The following is an 18,978-nucleotide window of genomic DNA, read 5'->3' as shown; positions in this document are numbered from 1 at the left end:
TTACTATCTACACCTGCTGAACGTGGGTAGAGGGCGTTCTTTTAGTGCCGTGACCACCTGCCTGGGAGGAGAGGTTAACACACACACACACACACACACACACACACACACACACACACACACACACACACACACACACACACACACACACACCTTGAGGTGGGAGTCCTGCCCCTGCCTGCAGAAGAGTGTGTGTCTGCCCAGGGGAGTGATGGGAGTGGGCTCTGGACACCCGCCTGCCCGCTGCCGTACTTTTAGAATCAGACCGGCGCCCAGACCCGATGGGGCAGTACCAGCGCCACCTCGGCCACTCTGGACTCTCCCCACCCTCTCGTCAACTCTTTTTCCCTTCCCCATTTCACCACCTTACTGAAAATTTTATTCTTTTTTCCCCCCCAACAGTCCCATCAAAAATGAGTCAGGTGACGCCCTCCCAGAAGCAAAGTTAGCCAGCCTGCCTGCCCCTCTCCAAGACAGCAGGTTGTCTGGTAATCCAGCACTTGATTGCCTGCAGCTGGGAACTTCTCAGCAATGTCACCTGCAGCGCATGATTTCCTTCTCATCTAAGAAACACTTCTTCTGGAGAACACGGCCTCTAATTGGAGGTACAAAATGAAGATCATCACAATGGAAGCAGAATGTTAAGTAGACTGGTTTCTGATACTCGTGCATGACAACATGAAAGCTTCGTGCTAAGATTTCCCCAATAAGGTTTCCGCTCCTGATTTCACCGTTGCTATTTGTGTCTCCTAGACATGCATTCCAAAGCAAACGACTATGCACCCTACATAGATGTGGCATAATCTAAAATTAAATGGAGGTACAAATGCAGACTTATAATGCATTATAAGTTATAATCATTAAAAGTCAAGGAGAACTATGAGCAAAGAAAAATGCCCCTGCCCTCACCCCCCCCCACACACACACAAGAGTCCAGGTACAGGAGTAACAACTTTTATTTCTTTTTAAAATGGAAAGAACCCCTCCCCCCTCAAAAAAAAAACCCAAAACAATTTAAAAAAAGTTGAAAGCCCCTCCCCCCCCCCAAAATGAATTCATGAATGTACATTTGATGAAGATAATTATTTTAAAGCATTCCCAAATTCAGGACCAAGAAGAAGAAAAAAAAACAACCAAAGAAGAGATTTGATCTCTTGGAAAACCGATTTAAAACAAAAATCTTCACTTCATTTTCCAACGCACAGAGTTACTGAAAAAGGGAAAAAGAAACACGCACACCCACGGGTCATAAAAATTTAAAGGTGCAAGCAAAGAATCACAGCACAGTAATATACAAGACCAGCCCTGGCTCACTGGAGTGCCTCACTGGAGCTAAGGTGCTTGATGGGACACTCCCTCTTCCTCCCTAGCTGTTCCTCCTGTTGCTGTTCCTGCCCAGCTCTGCGCTCCAGCTGCCCAGGCAGAGGGAGAGCCTGGAATGAGGGCCTGTCCCAGTCCCAGCACAGGAGGAAGTGAATGGGATGAGGGAGCGATTGAGGAACGGCAGTCTCTGCTTCAAGATCTGTCTAGAACAGCTGCTATCAGTAGGCGTGCCAGCTGCGCGTCCACACTCGGAACGCCCAACTGCACAACGTCATCCCCAGCGGAACCCCACCTACGACCCCCTCAGATCTCTCCTGGAGAAGGAAATACTAATGAACACATGCTTATGGTTTTTTTTTTGTGCATGTTTGTTTGCACACTTATTCCAGAGAAAAAGATGTGCACAGAAGATTATTAAATAAAGGCTTTATATTCCCTCTCGTTTGCATCTGTTCTCTAGCCTACTAGAGCGCGAATGCAAAAGAAGTTATTTAGAGAGTCCAAGCTGAATTAGTAGAAATACAAAGGGAAGACAATCAGCATCGCACATAACACTATAGTTCAGTAACCTCCTTCCAGGGAGGAATTTTACGGGAGGGTTCATTTGATTTGAGAGGGGGTGTAGGCACAGAAAGACGTTGCTCTGTTTCCTTCATCATCAGTGGGAGAATGATACAACAGAAAGACAATACTGTAATATTGTAAGGTACGAGGACAGTCCTTTCGTTAAAAATGCACCAAGCAATGGTGAACAAGGCAGTGCAGAAGGAAGGGATCTATTGCCATCTGCTGGTGAGAAACAGAGACACACCAAGCTCGTACAGTAGGACTGGGCTCCCCAACCCTGGTCCAAAAGAACCACTTCTGGATTTCCTTTCCATACGGAATACTGTCAGTGCACCAATGGGGATGTGCTCTCTACCTGGCATACCCAGGGCAGTGAATATACATCTGGGGTCCTCTATCCCAGTCCTGGAAGGACAGTGAGCCTGCCAGTGAGGCCAGACTGAAATCAACTCATTGTGGGCTAAGCTACACCAGTTTTATCACTTTCTCCCAGCTTTCTGGATCCTGCTGATTTAAAGACACTTTAGAAATCTTGCAGACAAATCGGATCTCTGGGACCAGGATTGGAGACCCCAGGACAAGTCACTCCAGCCCAGCTCCCAGTAATTCATTACATTATGCTCTAAACCTCCAATCGTGTTCCAGTAATACTGAATGCATATAACTATTTTTTTTTTATTTACTTGAGCTGAATATTTTCATATAGAAAACCATTCAGCAGACCTGTCTGTTATAAGAAGACGAGGTTTAAAACTAATAGCCCCTGGCTAAGAAACATATCTGTGGTACGACTCGGTAATATACAAAGAAAAAAGCAGATCCCAGCCTTGATTTTTGAATTGTTACTGTTCACGGGCTATTTGAGACAGATCAACGGTGGCAGATCGATTTTAAAGGAACAGATACGTCGCATGTATTTTCCACCCAATCGTCTTTCATTGCTGTTGCCTCTCCCCTACTATGTGTTTGAGCAGTATTCTCTGCTGCCACTTCTGCCTTAACAGCGGCTCTCGCTGAGCCCAGGCAACATACCACAGCTTCTGAAATCAAGATTCTGGGAGCTGCATGGAAAGAAATGAAAAGGGAACATATGACATCTGTCAGTGATGCACAGGCCAGAGTGCAGAGCACACCCACACTACCTTCTTGCTTCTGATCAGTACAATTTCCAGCCATTGCATTCCAGAGGTCATTTCAGAAGCCATTTTAAGGAAGCCTTTTTTTTTAAACCAAGAAGTCAAATTTGGATTTTAATAGTTTCTTTCTACAGACGGAAGATGACTAGATGACTGGGATACGGATATCAAATACTTAAGTTTCGAAGTTTGTTGAAGTGAATCGAGCAAAGGCTGGAGACCTTATCTCTACCAGCGGACTGGTTTTGTGGTGACCCCTTTGAAACCAGCAGATAGCCTCACGTGCACATACACACACATAGCGACTGCAGTGCACTCCAGAAATACTAGGACATCTCTGTGTAGAGAAGGAACAAAGAGGCAAAGAAGAAAGTCAAAGCTGCTGTAAAACACAATTTATACAGGAAGGTACGGCCATGAAAAACTGGGAGGGTTGTGCAGTGAGGCATCCTTAGAGCAGACACACCGCATACATCAAAACACTAACAATTCCCTTGCAGGTTTAAAGTGCCAGTATGACTGAAACTGTCTCTCCACCTCCGTGGGGTAAACTAAACATTCAAACGCTGCTTCACCTACTTTCGTGCAGGAAAGGACAACCCAGTTTAGATCCCAGGCCCTGCGGGTGTCTGGCCAGACACAGGGAGGCACTGCTGAGTGATCGGGCAAGGGCTCTGTTCAAAAGCCCCGGGCAGAAGCAGGCTGCCCCCCTTGGCACTGTACTGCTCCACAGCGTGTGATTCACAGCTCTACGGCTGGACCAGGGTGAAAGGCAAAGGGGTAGAGGAGCTGCTTATACTGTTCTGGTGGTGGGGGTAATAAAGTAAAGTCCAGGCTAGAGGCTCATCACACTGGGGATCATCCTGCTAGTTCTGTCGCATCTGGAAGTGCTGTAGCATCTCCATGACCTCCAGGCAAAAGTTCTCACCCTGCCCCACACACACACACATGCATGCATACTGTATACATTCTGTCTTTATCAGGGATTCTACAGTTGTATGGCACAAGCAATGGAAACAAAGCATATATGCAACAAGCACAAAGAACCTAGCAACAAGTTCATAGAGGAGATTCATCTGGCAATGCAAAGCACAACATTTTTTTTCCCCCAAGTGCTCTCCATTTACATTTTTTACAATGTACGCTGAAAAGGTCCTAGATTAACATCTGATATTGTGGACACTGAAAGCTTTATGGCACAACAGTGAGGTGTCGTAGCTAACCTCAGCCTTCACAGCCGATAGAAGCTGATATCTGGCCCCTGTGGTCCTTTAAGAAAAGTCTGGGCAGGACAGCTGGATCGATTAGATGCACATGAGCAACTGCTTACCTACAGGAGCGAGGTGGGGGGATGGCCTCCCCTCGGTTTTAACCCTTCTTCTGTCCCCAGTCTTGAAGTTTCTGGTTTGATCTGCTCTGACTGTCCAGCACCAGTGCTCAGGCTGTGCTGCAGGTGCGTTTTGTTTCCCAGGTCTTGTATTTTGTTTTAGACAGTCGTGTCAAACAGCCAACATCTGCTAGGCTGCAAACAAGAGGAGGTCATTCACCCCATCAAGCTCATTTTGTTCCGTTTCTCTGTTGAGACGTAATGGTTGTACTAGAAAAATACAGCACTTTAAACCCCACAGAAATACTCAGAGTAGCCTAGGGAGCTTAACCTGCTGGGGGGTTGGGAGGAAACCAGAGTACCCCGAGAAAAGGCCACACAGACCTGCTGGTCAAGCTGGGAGTGAACTCAGGACTATGAGGCTGTAATGCAGGGGTGTTGACCCCCCATTTAGCCACGTCAGTGGCTCAGCTCACTCGGGAATCGGCAGACCTCAGCAGGAAGAAGCCGTTTCAGCAGGGGACATCCCCCTGGAGCATCTTTTCAACAAGGAGCTCTAATAATTGATACGCTTATCAGCAGCAGTGACGTCCATTCAGTTTCCATGTGGTAAACTCTGAACTGTCATCCACAGTGAACCCAGAGAAAATGTCCTAGGAATTCTGGAATGCACTTTTTAAAGTCCGTTTTTTCCAGGTTTCTAGTACCATGGAGTTCCTCTGCAAAACCTTCAAAGTACAAAGAAACTCTTAATAAGACGATGAAGCAGTAGGGGGATCATCAAGTCGTAGAACGCAAACAACAGGTACACTTATACACATTTTGGGAAGAATAATACTTCAGAAACCAAAGAACACACCCCTGGCATGGTAGAAAGCAATCCGAAATAAAAAATAAACCTGAAAACCCGCACATCTGTGTAACACTGGATCCAATGGCGAGTGCCCGAAATGGGAGAGGTGTGACTCTGAGTTTCCATGTGGCTCAGGAGACTTTCAGAATCTGAGAGCACTCAGGACAGAGGCTGAGAAACACAGGTTAGCAACAAGGATTTCAAATATACGCCATAAAAAACCTCTTATCTAAATGGCTTTGGATTATAAAACAGATTCAGAGAGCGTTTTAACGCAAGCTTGCAAAACACACAGCCATACTTGTTCTAAATTATTATTTTTCTAGCACACAAAGCGCAGTCAAGCATACGGTAAAGAGCCCATTCTAAGTATTTAAAATGTGTTCACAGGCCTGCAAGGTTAAATGCATAAGCTGGCTTAAATTTCGACACCACTGGGAATTTTAAAAAATAAGATTTTAGAAATTAATAAATAAATATTTGTCTTTTGCCTTTTAAAAAAATGTATTTCAATATAATTCTCACAGATTTGATGATAACGCATCGAATTCAATCAGAAAAAATAAATTATTTAAACCTCTGGGAGGGGGGAGTGTTACAACCAAGTTATTGCGAATTAAGTGTGCTTTTTCTGTTCTTTTCTTCCAAATGTTTTTTAAATTAACGACATGCAAAAAACGATAAAAAGTACAGCCACCATTTTTAAAATGGCAGCTGAGTATACCCACATACACGCACACATCAACAGCACAACAAATTCCATCCACTTCTCAGCAATTCAATATTGGCTATATAAACAAGCTGGCTTGGAACACTGTCTAGCATGGAGTTCTGTAATCCTGCTCAGAGATACTGCACAAGGCCCTCTTGACAATACAAAAACCCTTCTCCCCTTCAAGCTGTTACTGATTGCCTATGAAGCTATACAATTCTGCACTCTGTGGGTTTCTGACACATTCCGATATATACTGTATATATTTTTAGCATTCAAAGAAGCAATTTTTAAAAATGACTATTTTATGCGATTAAAATCCTCAGTCCCTCGTACAAGAGGGATACAAAGAAGAGGGATGATGATGACAAATGCCACTATCATCGGCCGCAAACTCCAGATCTGATGACGCATTTCCATCAGATTTGACAAAGTCAGTGCTGCGTCAGCTATCGCTCTGGAACATCACCAAACAGAGGGACACCCACAGCCCTGGTGACTGTGAAACGCTTTCCCTACTTTTCTCAGCAAACGCATGGCCTTGTGGGCAGTCATATCGAGCAGGCTTCTTCTCCTATCCTACAGAGGAAAGCTCTCCTGTGACTCCATTCAAACTATTACTCATTTATTTGGCTTATGTTTTTATTCAAAGTGACTTACATTCTGTACCCATAGCTTTGCTGTGTATTTTGCTGAAAGAAGCCAGGTGAAGCATCTCGCTCAATGGTATAAGAGCACTGTCTCACCAGGGATACAGACCCACAACCTGCCAGTTACAAGTCCTAAACCCAGACCACTGCTGCACAGATGACTGCTGAGCACTATATCCTGTAACATTAACTCCTGTATTTCCTTGTTAGCAATCTTATACCAGTTGTCTGCTGTGCCACCTTTTGCAGCTCAATTTTTTAAGATTAGGGAATATTAAAGGATAAAACTGGATAGGTTGCAATACATTTTGAATGCCATTACTCCCTTATAAGCCACCTAAGATAACAGTTTACGAATAGGCAACCAATCAGTAAAGTGCGACTGTAAAAAAAAATAATATAAATTGACACTAGCCATTATTAAAAAAGAATTTTAAAAAATAGAGGGGTGCACAAAATTAATAAATTACTTGCAGAATATGAAAGATAATCCAAATGATATTATTATAGGCGGGTAGAGACGCACAATAATGTTCACATGAGAGCTACACACTGTTCTATCTTGATCTACAAATACATCGACTGATACTGCAACCCAGAATAAGCAGAATAAGTGCTTACCGCAGCCATACTAATTTCAGGTTTCCTGGATGGGAATTTAAACAGGAATCACAACAGAGAATAACTCAGAGCAAATGTCATGGATTTGCAATGAATGATAAACAAAGGCAGAAATCCCTCCTATTGATTAATCATTTGTTCTGTGTTACCAGCGGGGGCAGCAAGGCAATTCAGACTTGTGTTTAAATGGAAAAATAAAACATTGAGCTAATAACGAGATTGCAAGAGACACTCTGATGTAGGTCATCTGGAATCTTGCAGGAACGATTAAAAATTCAAATTTATCCTGCAAGACTCAATACATACGATGCAATTATCGAGAAGACAGGAAGCACTATTTAGAAAAACAAGAAACGTTTGGAAAACCCATAATTTCCATAACCCTGCAAAAGCCACAGACCAGTTTTGCTGAGAAAAATAGCCGACATTGACCATATGTACATACTGTAGCATTTTGTTACAGGAATGTTTGCCAGCATTTAAATTCTTTTCCTCTTCAATGTGGAATGATTTCTCCTTTCATGCTTTTCTTCAAGCTGGGACTGTGTAACAGATGGCCATGTGGTTAAATAATTTTAAGGTGATGCTTAAACATGAGAGGAATTAATCAAAAACTTAGAAATAAGGACGGTTTTCACACGACTCTGGGTCCTATAAGGTCTCAATCACTACTCCTTTTGAAGCGTTCAGGTTCAGTTAATGAACAGAATACACTGCAGAAAGGAGACTTGTGAAACAATCTTGCACACATACTGCACAATTCCAAAGTCTTTTAAAGGTAGGATTCAGAAAAAACACAGGGCAGTCTAGTATGCACCTCAGTCAGTTCTCAGAAATGTAACATTCAACAATCTGATAAAATACTCAGCTGCGATCTTGTTCTTATTAAGGCTGATTCTGTCGAAGTTGCTAGTGTACAAGACGCCTGTCTGTCTTTCATGACACAGTCTGAGGAGGAAGCAAGGGAAATTAAGCCAAATCGGTACCAGCTATACTGATCTGGATTACAGGAGAAGCATCTATATGGGACACAAAATAATTGGAATTTTTTGACACCGATAACGGCAACTAATCAGCATGCCTGCCACCACAAAGGCACATAAGAATGAGGGACTCTCTGGGGAGTCTGGCATCCTGAATGTCACCTTTGTTCATTTCACATTATCGTGCTTTCTGGAGACAAGACGCACCCTTTATGTTGAGAGCCTTTCCATGTCACTCCTCCTCGTAGAAAGCTCTACGTGTTGCTCCTGTCCTGTGTTTTGCAGAAACCATACCATGCAGTCACCAGTCAGCCTCTGCTTTTACAAATAGGGCCCTTTTTTATCCCGCAACAGAACTACAAAGCTTCTGCCCCAGTGCTAAAATTAGTGCAACACAAAAACAGCCAAGCTCAGCGTATAGCATACTCAGTGGCAGGTCTGGCCATCAGCACAGGACTTGAGGACACTTTGGTTTAGGCGAATCAACTAGCTGAGTGACTTTATGTCATTCCTTTAGAAGGAAAATATTTTCTCTTCCACTTGCGACATTGCTGCAAGTGTGTTTCCAAGTCCAAATGACTTTGGGAGTTGTACTACTGAACTCCAAGTATTTTATCTTCACTGTACCTGCTCTGCAGGAAGAGATGCACACCTATAGCCTGTGATGTAAATGCTCTTTGGATAGAAAGATAATGCGTTCTTCTTTTGTTTTGCTGTACCTTTCCTGTGCAACCACAGCTCACAACAAAAGACTTTTCTTAAGACTTTTTTCTTAAGCAAAACAAAAAGTTCTGTTCATAGGCCGACTCGCTTATTCCTGTGTGCCCGCTAATAGAAAAACCATCACAGTGCAATTTCAGTTGTGGATCAGAACCCAGAATTTTGGTTTCAGTCTACAGAACCTGCCAGAGGCTCATCTATATCTTGGTTTAGATCAAAACAAAAACACTAAAAAGCTAAAAGCTCCGGATTTTTTCCTTGGGCAGAGAAGATGTCAAGGGAAGTGGGTCAGATAAGGAACATTATGAAAGCACCTGGCCGCTGTGTGTCATACTTCATAGTTGTGGGTTGTTAACACTGGGGCACAAGCTGAATTAAGATAGTGTGTCTGTTTGCTCTGTTGGAATGTGTAGAACCTGCAGGAGATTTGGAGTTTCTTCATTGGCTGAGAGACAGAGAAGGGGGTGTGGCCTTGGGCTTCGGAGTAGGTGTGGCCTGGAGATTTCAGGGCACAGGGCGTGGCTTAGGTGAGGGTGATGTAAGCTGATGCCTTCTCCTTCAGTTGTCTCAGACACAGGTGGCAACTCCAGCTCCCTGTAAAGACAGCCGAGGCATTTATTTTATTTTGTTCTTCAGCAATGCTCAAGAAGAAGCACTCAACAGAATCTTCAGAATTTCGGAATTCAGATTTGTTTTTAACATCAACCCTAGATCTCCTTGTGTCACAATGCAGCAAAAGAAGGGTTGACCACACTACTACACAGGTTAAAGCGACTTATTCATGTTTAGATAACACAATCCTTGTGGATTAGGTTCTGGACTCAACTGTTGTCCCTTGAGCAAAGTACTTTGTCCAGATTGCTTCAGGCTAAACAGGTGTGTAAGGAACACCAGCATCACTAGGGGTAACCCTGTAATAAACTCAAACAGATGGTAGGGAAGCATCACTCTTCCAGTACACTCCATTATATAACTTTGATCCAACGGGTGCTTCAATTGCACAATTGACATTTAATTTAGTGATTGAACCCTTCTGCCAGTAATTGCTAACACTTAAGGATCAGCAGGAGCGAAGATCTGCAATGACAGAGCTACGGTTGATGAACTCTGGAGCACTCAGGGGAGAGTCATAAACTGCAAGTCCCCCTGACATGACAGAAAGCGAGATGCACTCCAGCCACCAGGCTCTTCACTATGCTTGCGTTACTTACCCTCTGGGGGTTCTGCCATGGGGGGGCTCAGACAGTACATGTGGTATCCTCTGTCACAGTCATCGCAGAACAGCAGCTGATCCTGCCCAGAGTGGAAGGTAGAGACAGGGAGATTCTGAGAGCTGCAGGTCGTGTCCTACCACTACCGGAGCGAGCTTCTTCAATATCAAATCACAGCATCTGCTATGTTTGGATTTATGCCAGCATTATGACATCTACCGTGTTTGGATGATGCTGGCATACTTAACACTGCCTTATACAAGTGACTGTATACCAGAGTTCAGATGGATCAAACTGATGCACACAATTTCAAACACCAAACTCAGATGTCTGGTTAAAACAGTGCAACTGAAACCTGAGACTACAACAGTGGAAGACTACAACTTTGGCCAAGACAACAGGTTCCTCAATAGCAAGTTTACACAAGACAGCTACTGTTACCAGCTCTGAGCTATAGCTATTGCGCTGTTCTAAATTGATAAACCACTTCCTTGATGCACAGGTCCTAAGATGACCATGTGATCTAGTGAGAAATAGATTGGCTTTCAGGAGGTGAAAACTGTGCTTAACGTATTGTGTGCTATTACTGAATCATCTCGTGCCCCACCTTGTGCTCTGGATGAGACATCAGAGTCCTGATAGCACTGACTGGCCAAAATATTAGCCTCTCCGAGTCAAAATAACTCACTTTCTTCGGGGGCAGACAGTGTGCAGCTGGGCTTGTGAAGCACGAAATTGATTTCCATCACCTTCTCTGGACAGAACAATAACCGGAGCTCAATCTCAGCTCAGTCTCATACCCCATTATCCTTAATACAAGCTCAGACGAAGGCAATCCTATTGCAGGAATGCGATGGGACAGGGCTTCAGATATTTCAAAAATCAGGAAAAGAACGCATCCATTAGAAAATGTTTGTTTCAAACCTCTGTGGAACAAGTGCTCGCTCTTTTCAGAGACCGCAACATGTTATTTAATGTCGGTTCTTAATATTTTAGCCACTCAGAATGTAACAGCGCAGCAGCAGCTCATGATGTCTAGTTTAAAGCAATATGCTAAATGAAAAAAGTGATTATAATGGCGCGCACAAAACAGATTCAGAATCTTTTTTCCTACTATGCTAAGCTCATATGCTAAATACCAATCTGAGCAGAGCCTTCGGAGCAGAAAGATGCTTCTCATTATGGTTGTTACTGCTACTCACGTCGTTCTCTGAGGTTCCACACAGGCTGCAGGACTTGCACTCAATGCACTGCCAGCGGTAGGTCCGCACAGCGGCAGTCATGTTCACTGTGAACTGCAGGCAGGAGGGGTGACCTGGCAGAGAGAGAGGCACGGTCACTACAGCTGGCAGGTCCCTGCTTGTTCAGACATGTGTTGCTCGTGTTTCTGGGGGACATTCAGCCCTGTCGCTCCCGAACGGCGCAGTGCTCCCCTGAGCTGGAGACTCGGGATGTACCTGGCAGTTTTTTAAAACACGTTTCAGAAACAGAATACAGTTTTCTAATGGATGCTTTATTTCCTGATCCTTGCATTCCATTTCTTTTATGCTTAGGTTTATTCTGCATTCATGGTCTTGATATACCCTTCCAATGTACAAACCTTCGGGATACTTTGCATGAAGACCATTGTAATTACTGTTACAATCTTGATTATTAATAACTGTGTTTTTTTAGTTTGCTAACAAATTTCACAATCCCCCATTTATTCATATTCCATGATTTTCCTAGACACTGACTAGCAATTAGGTATCACCATGCTTTCCCTCTGCTTGACTCCACTATAACAGCACCATTACACATAATGAAGCTTTACAGGCCTGTTCTGCACGAGGAGCAATCCCCGTGATCTTTCCGGGCCAGGTTCACAGCCCTCTTCCTCAAAAGGCGACAACATGTCAACCAGCACTAAAAGACGTCTTTCATCTTCGGGATTATTTGAGTTCCAGCTTGCTGCAGGGGGGCGTTGCGATTTTGCTGCTGCTGTTTCTGCCTGATCTGGTGCTTGTGGCTTGCGAAGCAGCTCAAAAGCAAATGGTGAGAGAGGGATCCAGGGGCCCTTGGCTGAAAGGCATTGATTCAGCACTGGGCCACGACACACATTCACACACTCCTCTTGGCCCCTTCAGGACCTGCTGCAGCTGAGCGTGGTCGTATATGCAAAGCATGCGATTAGAAACGTGGCGATTAAAGAAATTCAATCACAGGCCGCAACACCCAAATGAAGTGTCGTCTCCTGGCTTATTCCCCTGTACTGAACACCTACTGCCAGCAGAGTGTTTCAGTCACGGCAGGGTTAATATTGCTTGTCAACAGGCATGATCTTGAAAGTGTACCTCTGTAATTAGCCACCTGTCTTCTACTCCTTTTATATAACGTGTTTAGAAAGACAGCTTGTCAGAAGAAGAGTTAAAAGAGCACAATTAACAACATACACCAGAAAGATGCGAATGTTAACAGGAGCACAACCCATTTTAGGACAGAACTGTGGAGTTCTCACACAGCCATAAAGAGTTCCCTTAGGAGTGCCACAGGATCTGCGTCTTGATAATTTGTTACTATTCAGACTTAGCTGGTGCCTTTATTTCAGACTTTACTGATGGAGTTTATTTTTTTCCTAACAGGAAGAGTCTTTGTTACTTCAATTTTTAAATATTTATCAGTGTTGACTCCACACTCTCTGCTATATCCACGAGGACGTCTTGGAAGGATGTTATACATATCAGTCTAGAGTGAAACAGATATATAACCGACACACAGCATTTTGTTATATTGGGTTCTGGGAAAGTCTCCACCTAAGAAGTACAGCACAGGCAACTGAAGCTCCATCTGTCGATCCACCCGCAGAGCAGGGAGAGAACAAGTGGCCACATTGTGCTCTTCCCTGCACCTCCTGCCTGCCAGCCTCCCTGGGTCTGTGCCACACTCACCTGTAGGCCTTAAATCTGTCCTAAAACATGCTAAGCTGTATATTGAAACAAAATGTAAATGGCTTTGATTCCTTGCCTCTCATTTCTAGCCTGGCCTCAAATGTGGGAGGCGCGCAGGTGGGTGAGGGTGTGTGTGGTTGATGGGATGGGTTTAGGCTTACCTGATCGCCCACAGTCAGCACAGGAAATCAGATCCTCCGGGCAGCCTGTCTTCTTAGAGCCGCCCAAGCAGAAATCACAATAGCCGTTGGGAATGACTGATCCATCAGGGGCTTTCTTGGCTGGAAAAGAATTTCGGGCAACTCTGAACAATCAAGAAGAGGAACGAGATCTCGTGAAAGAGGGACTTTTCAAGGGACCAAATCATAGATTTAAGCCTCCTACTGACAATGGCAAAAAGGGAAGAAATCACCTTCTGTACTTGTGATGCAATTGCAGATCTTTCATTTCCCATTTGAGCTCTATGAATTGTCATTCTAACAGATTGCTGCTGCAACCCAAGCTCCCCACCCAAGGAGAAAGAAAGCCGTGTTACATAAAGTCATTGTGTTCTACCCCTTTGGACCTCTCGTGATAGTGCAGGGTGGATGTAATGAATTCCACTGGATATTCTCTATCAGTGTAGCTTACCTATGGGACATCACGACTAGCTTTTTGCATACAGCAGATTATGTCAACCTGGTCCTGGAGACCCTGAAGGGTTTTCTGTTTCATATTCCAGCTGAGTTCATAATTACTTAATTGGACCACTTGTTATCTTAAATCGTACAAGTTAACAGGTATTGGCTGCTTAGTTGGAAATTTAGAGACAAAAAAAATGTGCAGTACTGTTTCTCTCTAAGACCGGGGTTACACCTGCTATACGGGAATATGACTGTACTACCTGATTCACTTCAGAGACAGCTGGTATAAAAACAGAGTGCAAAACTGAACTCTTTGACCTAGGATCTTCCAAACAGTGGGGAGAGAGATAATATCAGATTATCTCCAGCCAGATTCAAAACCAGATCACAGGACAAGTAAATCCCTTCCCGTGTTGGTGTTTTGGTAAAAATAAGAACATGTAATAAAAGAGAATCCTGCACTAAAAAAATAGCAGCAACAGAATCAATCAATCAATCCCTATACCAATACCAACTTCACCCAGTCATCTTGCTGCAGGATCCTGGCACTTCTGCCTAGTTAACTGGCCATTTACTGACAAATGACATTAATTATATAATTAAATGATTGGATATAATTAAGGGCTGTAAAAAAGGCTGGTATTTGACTTGCCTTGTGCTTGGCTATATTAGTACAGATTGCAGAGTTGACAGGCAGGGTGATAATGACCGTGATGGTTTAGCTATTGTATTTATAAAGCAAAATGAATCTATCTCAGATCTTCTGGGATAAATGTCTCTATGTACACATGAAAGACTATATACAGAACAGCATGGATTTAGATTTTGGCATGTGCCCAGGAGTTGCATAGTTTTGAGCTGTTTGCCACATGTTGTGTAAATGTATTTAACTCTTCCCAGGGATGTAGCTGCTGCTCTTTTTATAATAATAATAATAATAATAATAATAATAATAATAATAATAATAATAATAATAATAATAATAATAGGCATTTCGCGGAATATTTCTTAGTGCTCCTGCAACACAATTTCTGATTGCATATCTGTCATTTTTTCTTTTTAGACATTTTTCATACAATGAGTCAGCAGCCAAGCTGAATGCAGAGGTCTTTTCAAATCCTGGTGCCAGGTGGCGAGGAGGGAAAGAATTAAGCACTACACCAATCATTCATATTGATCTATTAATGATTTTTTTTTTGTAAATGGTGCCACAGAGTTTCTAAATTATTTATGACGTATTAGCTAAGGATGACCCTGTACTCTAAGTGCTTAGCAAGCTATTAACACTGAGGTAAAATGAACTGCTTATTTACACGCAATTAATCACTAGCATAGGTCAGCTTCTACCAGGCTATTAACACTCTATTAATGAGTGACAGGTCATAGAGAATTTGTAATTGGAACGTGCCACCCCTAATCTGGAGTATTACCCTTCCAGTACACAGACTGGAAAGACAGATGGTTACCACACAGTTGAGGGGCCCTGTCACCTGTACAAATGTAGTTGAATGCTCTGGTTATCAGTACGAAACGCAAGCCTGGACTCCACACCTACCTGGAGAAACATCAGGTGGCATGCTTTCATATTCTGTTTCTCTGTTTCTCCCAGTTAAACATCGCATTTGCCATGCAGCTGCCAACATTACTGACCGTCATTGATGTCTGTGAAGTTGTTTACGCATAACAGCAATTATGTTTTACAGAGCACAGTGCAAAAGTGCCAGGAAACACAGGGAACTATGAAAGACACAGCAAAATCAAACTTCAGCTACAACGCAGTCACTTTGTGGTTGATCACACACACACACACACACACACACACACACACACACACACCTTACATGTGTCAAGACAGTAACCCATCAGAAAACGCCACACTAATCCGTGGATATCCTGCTGCTCAGTAATCTGGTCTGTAATTTGTCATGGTGCGACGCTGCTCTAATGTCAGTTTCTAATCCCCAACTTGCTTTGTGGATTGCTGTGGGGTGCGTCTGTGGGTGAGAGTAGCAGTTCTCCAGATGCCCAGTTGATAATCCCTTGAAAAACCGAGCAGCCTTCTCCTTTTGTCCAGGGGTTTCAAAATCAGTTCCCGGAAGACATCAAGGTCCTTCCACTTTCTATGCCTCTTTAACCTTCGCCTGATAACAGGGCTTCACATTTTTTCTATTTTCCAACTCAATCCCTCTCTTTTAATGGTAATTAACAGCTAGTGAGATCCCATATTATTAGAAACTATTTATCTCTGTGTTCATCTTTCTTTAATTATTAACCATAATGACTTTGAACATATTGTATTTTTGTGCTGTTGAGAAGACCAGTTGCACTGTTAATCGACTGGCAAATAGAAATGCACGGCCATATACAGACATGAAAGAATTCAAGGGTGAACTGGAGAACTGCAGGTATGAAATGCAGGTGGCTTCTGGGATTAAAGATCAGCATCACCTGAGAATTGAGGGACTGAAAAGATAGACCACTCAGCTGCTGAGATGTTCAGAATGAGGAAACTGTTGTTTTTGCTTATTCGGCTTGTTTAAATATTAGTGGGGCTTTAGGGTTTTTAAGTGGGAAAAATTGCTTTTGGTATCTTTAAAAGGACACTGCACGGCCAAAAATAAATGAAAAACAGAGAATTATATTTACTTCGAACATTCCACTTTCAGAATAGACCTTGAACACGTATAATATTCCAGTTACTATAGACTCATAGTAGAGAATCATTTAGACCCTTCTTATTTTTTCTTCTTCTTATTGAATAGTTTCATTATCACCATTACCACCACAGATACTGTACTTGACAAGGTTAAAACGTTAGAAGAAAGCATCATAAAAACATATTTTTTATTAATGTTTTTATAACGCACAACCTAGGCCAGAAACACTCCAAGGGTGTGAGCTACACAATCCAAAAGCTGTTTTGCTTTTCTCTTTGTCGTGTTTATTATGTTGAGTGCGAGACTTGCACTTGCATGTTTTCTATAAGCATCTAGCCTGCCCCAGTGTGCCATACAAGAGAGCAAACTACCTTGAGAAATCACTCCCTATTTCTTATTTTTTCAATTTAGTCTGATCCCAGTGAGTTGCTGTGCTTTCGTTTATCCCTCTGGGGATAAAGCGCACACACACACACATTTTTAATCAGAAGCTCAAGGTGGAGAATTGTGTTTTGCGTTAATCTTTTTCCGTGCTGGCAGCACAACTGCTCAGAGCAGTTGATCACTTTTCATGCAAACACTTCAATAATAAAAATAATTGAAAAAGAGTTCTGGAGAAATGCCAAATTCAGACTACGTTTGTTGCTGTATGCAGGGGGAAACCTGCCATTGTGAGCTCTGAATTACTCCATTTAGCTGTTTGCTTAGCTGTTCATGAGGGGGAATAAGAAAGGGTTTCAAGGTAGTAAAATATGGCCACTGTCCATAGAAAGGGAGATCAGGTAGTGGACCCTTGGCAATAACAGGTACAATGACACCCCCCTGTTCAATGCTACCCTTTATCCTCGTCTCCCTCTCCCCCTCTTTCCACACATCCAATTACTGGGAGAATCCAGAGCCGAAATTCCACACCTCACTGCTTCCTAAGCCATCGGTGTTTGCAAAAGAGGCACACTTCACTTATCTTTCCCCTGAACGAGACTCCTTTCCCCCACTTTTAAGTTAACAACTTAAAATTAATCCACAAAACGATACATTCCACCATGGGGGGGCGGGGGCAATGTCCTATGATGGTTAATTATTTTTTGCAATCACGAGATGTAGACGACACGACATTCAAAACCAGGCTCTGCGGACCCAACACCACAGAGGTGGCTGGCTATGGGAATGGCAAATTCCTGAAGCTATTGTTGGTAGGTCTTTCTCAGCACAATGAACTGCACATTGTTGGGGTAATGAGTGGTTTATCGCTGGAATCTGCACTAGGGCCACTGCTAGTTTTTATCAATGACCTTCATTCTCGTATAGTTAGCAAACTAATCAAACCGGCAGATTATCTCAAATTAGGACAATTTAGAAACACTAAAGAGCAGCAAATGAATTTCAACCACATTCAGACAAAATTGAAGACTGGGTGAACAGTCAGATGTTCAATGTAGACGTGTGCGGGGTTCTGCATGCAAGTTGTGAAAAAACTAAATATAACTGGGGCTGTTTATAAAATAAGGTGTTTATGCTGACACATTATTTACACCTTCGAGATGTGTAGAATCAATAGAAACTGCTAAAAAATGTTAAGATCTACAGATAAAAATGTAGAATTCATTTATGTTGAAATTCTACAATTCAGAAGTATAAGAGAAAGTAGTAATTTTCATATAGAATATTGTTTAGCTTTTAAGAGCAAAAAACATTGCTGCTCTCAAATCGGTCTAGAGTTGAGCAACCAGATACATTCTGGGACTTGAAGGAATTTCCTACTCTGACAGGCAGAAAGAATCAAACCTTTTCAGCCTTGATCTTAGTCTTCATGAATCCTTGCATTTGCTGTTCAGAGAGTAACCGTGCCGCCTTCGCTAAGCACTCGGCTAATCTTGAGAATTCAAGAGCTGACCCAAAAATTATACAAATCTGCTGCAATCCGGGTTTATGTTGTGACTGAAAAAGCAGTTCAAAGGCGACGTGACCTCCATATTAAAAATAGTAGCCATGGCACTGATTTCAAGCCGTGATATTCCTGCTCTTAAAAAGTGAATCCACATTTCAGACCTTCTTCAGGTTTGCTTTTAATTTTCTGTTTGCAGCAACATGTTATATTACAAAAAGTTCATCAGCAAAATCAGATACCCCAAACCCTAGTCACAGTTCACACTAGGGACTGAAATGTCTGTGGCAGGAGTTATTAGAGTCTCTGGTTGAAGATACAATGCAACAGCATAATTATATTTGTGCTCAATTGCTGGTTGTCATTGGACAAAAAAAAAAGCACTGAAAAAATATGTCTTTTCTTCATGCACTGCCTTTGTCACTTGAATACAGGCAGAAACACAGAACTCTAGTAGTTTTCAGAGTTCGGGACAACATAGTGAAAGGTCACGGGTTGAAAACCAAGGTGGGACATTAGCTTGTACTGTTCTGCAGGGTCCTTCATTCAAATTGCTCCAGGAAAATGCCCTGCTATATAAACTGGTCACCAGATACTCATTGTAAACGAGAACTTGGTTTTAATTGACTTACCTAATTCAAAGAAAGGGATGTTCTAAAACAAGCCATTCGCAACACGCTAATCTAAATGGTGTTGTTTTACCTCCACTTACATTTAGAGCATGTGTCTTTTGGACATATGGTTCATTTTAAACAAGGTCTAAGATAAGATCATTCATCTCCT

The 18,978-nt window shown here is 42.7% G+C and overlaps 1 protein-coding gene across 4 annotated transcripts in view; it reads right to left on the bottom strand.

Annotated features, from left to right (window-relative positions):
- Nucleotides 1-946: 946 nt before the first annotated feature.
- dpf1 (double PHD fingers 1) overlaps nt 947-18,978 on the bottom strand; it is a 46,753-nt gene continuing 28,721 nt past the window's right edge. For all 4 annotated transcript variants that reach the window (XM_069186359.1, XM_069186360.1, XM_069186358.1 and 1 more), the window contains exons 9-12: nt 13,192-13,311; nt 11,306-11,418; nt 10,104-10,185; nt 947-9,486 (exon numbers count right to left, since the gene is read on the bottom strand). In XM_069186359.1, coding sequence (XP_069042460.1) covers nt 9,416-9,486; nt 10,104-10,185; nt 11,306-11,418; nt 13,192-13,311 — 386 coding nt within the window. In that variant the 3' untranslated portion in view covers nt 947-9,415. The remainder of the gene's footprint in view (nt 9,487-10,103; nt 10,186-11,305; nt 11,419-13,191; nt 13,312-18,978) is intronic.

This window comes from Lepisosteus oculatus, chromosome 3, assembly GCF_040954835.1.
Source record: "Lepisosteus oculatus isolate fLepOcu1 chromosome 3, fLepOcu1.hap2, whole genome shotgun sequence".
NCBI lineage: Eukaryota > Metazoa > Chordata > Actinopteri > Semionotiformes > Lepisosteidae > Lepisosteus > Lepisosteus oculatus.
This window is presented reverse-complemented; position numbering and strand designations above follow the sequence as displayed.